This window comes from Pteropus vampyrus, unplaced genomic scaffold (assembly GCF_000151845.1).
Source record: "Pteropus vampyrus isolate Shadow unplaced genomic scaffold, Pvam_2.0 Scaffold175, whole genome shotgun sequence".
NCBI lineage: Eukaryota > Metazoa > Chordata > Mammalia > Chiroptera > Pteropodidae > Pteropus > Pteropus vampyrus.
In genome coordinates this window covers 134,107-137,978 of record NW_011888956.1, presented here as the reverse complement: position 1 = coordinate 137,978, position 3,872 = coordinate 134,107, and the positions used below count along the sequence as shown (strand labels likewise).

The 3,872-nt window shown below is 64.3% G+C and overlaps 1 protein-coding gene across 1 annotated transcript in view; it reads left to right on the top strand.

Moving 5' to 3' along the window:
* Positions 1–2,772, top strand: part of AKR1E2 (aldo-keto reductase family 1 member E2) — an 18,266-nt gene extending 15,494 nt beyond the window's left edge. The window contains exons 5-8 of the mRNA XM_023536981.1: positions 649–724; positions 1,185–1,268; positions 2,052–2,134; positions 2,393–2,772. Of these exons, the coding sequence (XP_023392749.1) occupies positions 649–724; positions 1,185–1,268; positions 2,052–2,134; positions 2,393–2,435 (286 nt within the window). The 3' untranslated portion in view covers positions 2,436–2,772. The remainder of the gene's footprint in view (positions 1–648; positions 725–1,184; positions 1,269–2,051; positions 2,135–2,392) is intronic.
* The last annotated feature ends 1,100 nt before the right edge of the window (positions 2,773–3,872 follow it).

Sequence of the window (3,872 nt, the reverse complement as noted above, 5' to 3'; positions counted from 1 at the left end):
CAGCTGAGCCTGGGCGGCAGAACCCAGTGGGACAGTGAGTGGAGGGAGGTGGCCAGCGCCCTGGGCCCACGGCCAGATGCAGTGGGCTCTGGTCCCTGCAGGAGACACTGAGGGCTGTTCCTCGCCCAGTGCGCGAAATGTTGATTAACTGCTTAATAAACATTCGCTGGACGATGGCTCCGCGGGGCGCTTCAGGCCTGTCCGCGGCTGGGCAGACGCCGAGGGGCAGGTCCGGGGCAGCCTCACAGCCGCAGGAAGGTCCGCGTGTCCACCGCACCGGCTTCCTCGTGGCAGTCGACGGCGGCTCGTCTGGGGCCACCATCCGCAGCCGTCTGTTCTTGGCGGTGGCGCTGCAGGCCCCCAGGAAGAGCCCGGAAGCCGTGGCAGAGGCAGAGGCCTGCGCGCCCCAAGCTGCCTCCCGCGTCTCCAGACAGAGCACCACGTAGGCATGGGCAGTGCGTCCAGCCATGTTCCCCAGGTGTGAACCTTGACGTCCCTAGACAGCAGGTGTGGTGACAGGCTTTCCTGCACCACCCAGACATCCCGCAGGTGTTGGAGCCAGACAGGAGGAGCGCAGGGCTCCCACGGTGGAGGGGGTCTCGCCTTCCTGAGGGGCGGCGTGGGGTCTTAGCCCTGCCCTGTCCCCTGCAGCGAGGGGGTGGACCTGATGGACGACCTTGTGATTCAGAGCATCGCACGGAAGCATCAGAAGTCTCCGGCTCAGGCAGGTGGGGCGCCTGCTGGGCGGGGGACGCCGCTCGGCTTGCTCCGGGAGCCCTGGACCAGGTGGGGAGGACCCTTCTGGCCAAGCTGGTGACTGACCAGAGCTGTCTGGTGTTCCTCAGAGCCCTGGGGCCGCATCCCTCAGCCCGCCCGCTGAGTGACCGGAAGAGGCATCTAGTACTCTCCTTGCTCTGAGGGCCTGTTGTTTGAGGACTGGACGTGGTCATGAAGTCTCGCCGAGGCGCTGGCTGGTCCTCTGAGCTCCCAGGCCAGCGGCGTCTCGCCCCGTGCTGGTGGCACAAAGTGACGTTTGTCCCTAAGGCTCTGGAATGGAGAGTGTGTGGTCACAGCATCCGTGGCCCCGACAGTGGGCTTTGTGCACAGAAAACGTGACCCTCGGGGAAGCAGCTGGACCCCGTCCCCATATGACCCCGTCTCATATTAGGCTTTTTTTCCTGCAGATATTGATCCGGTTTCAGGTCCAGAGAAATGTGATCGTCATTCCCAAGTCCGTTAACCCAAAGCGGATTCTCGAGAACATTCAGGCAAGTGTCTTCCTGGGTGTCAGAGAGCTGGGGCCCCGTGTGAGCGGGAGCCTCTCGCCGGGCCACAGCGTGGGGACCGGAGCTGAGGCCGTAGCCCAGGCTGCAGACAGGGTGAAACGGGGAGGGAGGCGTGGTGGACCAGGGTGCCGGCCCCGCTCGGCGACACTGCCCATCGTCCCCGCTGCCGGGGCCAGCCTCTCCAGGCAGAGCCACTAACACGGAGTCCCCGCCTCTGCCGCACGCGCAGAGGGGCTCCTGTGGCCGGGGCCTGTCCCTTCCTGGGCGCAGGGGACCATCTCTCCTGGCCCTCGGGCTGGCTGTCCTGTGTAGAAGCTGCGAAGCAGGAACAAGTCGCCGGCCCCAGGTGTGTCAGGGCCAAACGGGGGCAGCCGAGCACACGGGCCAGCAAGACACCTGCGGGTCACGCGTGTCACAGCCACTGTGGAGTCACAGGGCCTCCCTAGCTGCTCGGGGTGGAATAGATGTTTTGGGGGATATTGGGACATTTTGGGGTGTTTCTGCAATCGTGGGGAACTTCTTTGCTGCACCTTTGGACTGCTCTGTATACCCCTCGCTCCTGAGGGACAAATAGCGCACACCCCATCTTTGCAAGGGCTCCAGACAGCCACATGCCAGTGCCTCTGGGAGCAGAGGCCGAGGGCCGGGGACCGCAACGGGTGTCACAGAAAGTGTCCCCCAGGCATCCGGCTCAGCGCCCCGCAGTGGCTCGTGCTCTGCCGAGTGTCCCCTGCGTGAGCCGTGGATATCGTGCTTTGGTTCCAGGTATTCGACTTCGAGTTGACAGAACAGGAAATGAATGACATTCTAGGCCTGGACAGGAACCTGCGACTCTGTGCCTTCGACACGTGAGTGGGCTCCGCCACCGCTGGGCACAGGCGCCGTCACCCCCGACGGCCGGTCCCCAGACGGCCGCTTGTGACACTTGAGGCTGATTAAGGCTCGATCTCAGAATCGTCACTGTTCGGGGAAGGACCCCTCAGTGAGCCCAAGGACGAGGGTCGCGTGCCAGGGACCATGGAAACACGTAACTCGGTCACTCACAACGTTTCTCGTACACTGAGAGTCTCTCTCTGTTTCTTCGCCATTTATTTTCTGGTCTCCAGAACCAAAAACCACAAGGACTACCCCTTCAACACAGCGTTCTGAGGCGTGGACGGGACAGCGCCAGGGGCCCCGGCCTGACGCCGTTCGAGGGGCCAGCGCCCAGACTGTGGCCTCCGGGTCCTGACGGAGCCGCCCATGGGGACGTGAGTGGCTGACCTTCATGACAGACCACCGCTCCGGAGCTGGCTGATGGTGTACGGGGGAGGGAGTAGCCTGAGCCACCCACCTGTGCCCTGTGTCCCCACCTCTCACCCCTCCCCTGTCCCCCTGGTGCCTGGAAGGGAAGCAGGTGAGCTGGGAGCAGCCTTCCGTCCCCGAGCCCTGAATTCTGATGTCAAAATGTCCCTGCTCAATAAAGCTTTTGGAGCCAGCGTCAACACCCTGCCTCCACGGCATGTCCGGGGCAGCTGCGCATGCTGTCTCCTGTGCATGGGTATGGCTTCCTGCCCGCACGGTCGCTGTCCATGGGGAGTCGGTGGCTCCTGGGCGTCTGCCTGGCGCCCCATCTCGGGCTGCGTCTGAGCCCCACCGGTGCCAGGGAGGAGCAGAAGCCCAGAAACGCTTTCGTCGCCCAGTGGTGACTGAGTCTGCAGTCTTGGCCTATTTCCGGCCGGGTGCCCTGCCTGCCTTCAGTGTGGGAGGCCGGCTGCCTGCTGTCATGCTCCAGGTCACCGCCCCAACTTCCTTCGTGTTCTAGCCTCGTGCACCTTCTCAGTGGGGAGAGGGGACGGGGTGCTGGTGGCAGCAGCGGGACGAGCTTCTGAGGCCAGGAGGCAGGCGGCGAGGGGCCCGGGCGGAGTCCAGGGCTCCCCCAGCACGTGGTGGGAGAACAGCACACTCTCCCTGATCCCACGGGTAGCCTGGAGCACTTGCCCCGGGCTCTGGTGGGAAGGAGACCCCCAGCTGTCCCCGAGCAAGCCATCAGCGGAGACCGAGGGCCCTTAGCCGCAGCCCGCGTGGCTGAGGATCTGTGCAGACCACCGAGCCCAGGGCATGGGGTGTCCAGCCCCAACCTCTGCTCTAATGCCTACACGCTGGACTCTTCCGCTGGGCTCACAGGAGAGGGGCACCCACCCAGGCCCCTCGCCTTTCCCCAGGGCCCTGGTGACACTGCCTGAGGACTCCCCTTTTATCTAGTCACTGTTTGGTGTAGAGGTCATAAAAGCCCTCGACGACATGAAAACAGGCCTCTGCCTGAGTGTCCAGAAGGGGCCCATGGCCTCCCTGCTCTGGTCCCGCCTGCGTAACAGCAGAGGCTGGGCGGGGGCTGGGTCTCCACTCCCCGTGTCAGCCTGGCTCTCACCCCCACGCACCGCAGGTCCTGGTCACCTGCGCTGGCTCGGTCCTCTAAATCAGGGGTCCCTAAACTCTCAGTCTGTGGACCAGTACCAATCCGCGGCCTGTTAGGAACCGGGCCGCACAGCAGGAGGTGAGCAGGAGCGAGCGAAGCTTCATCGGTATCTGCAGCCGCTCCCAGCG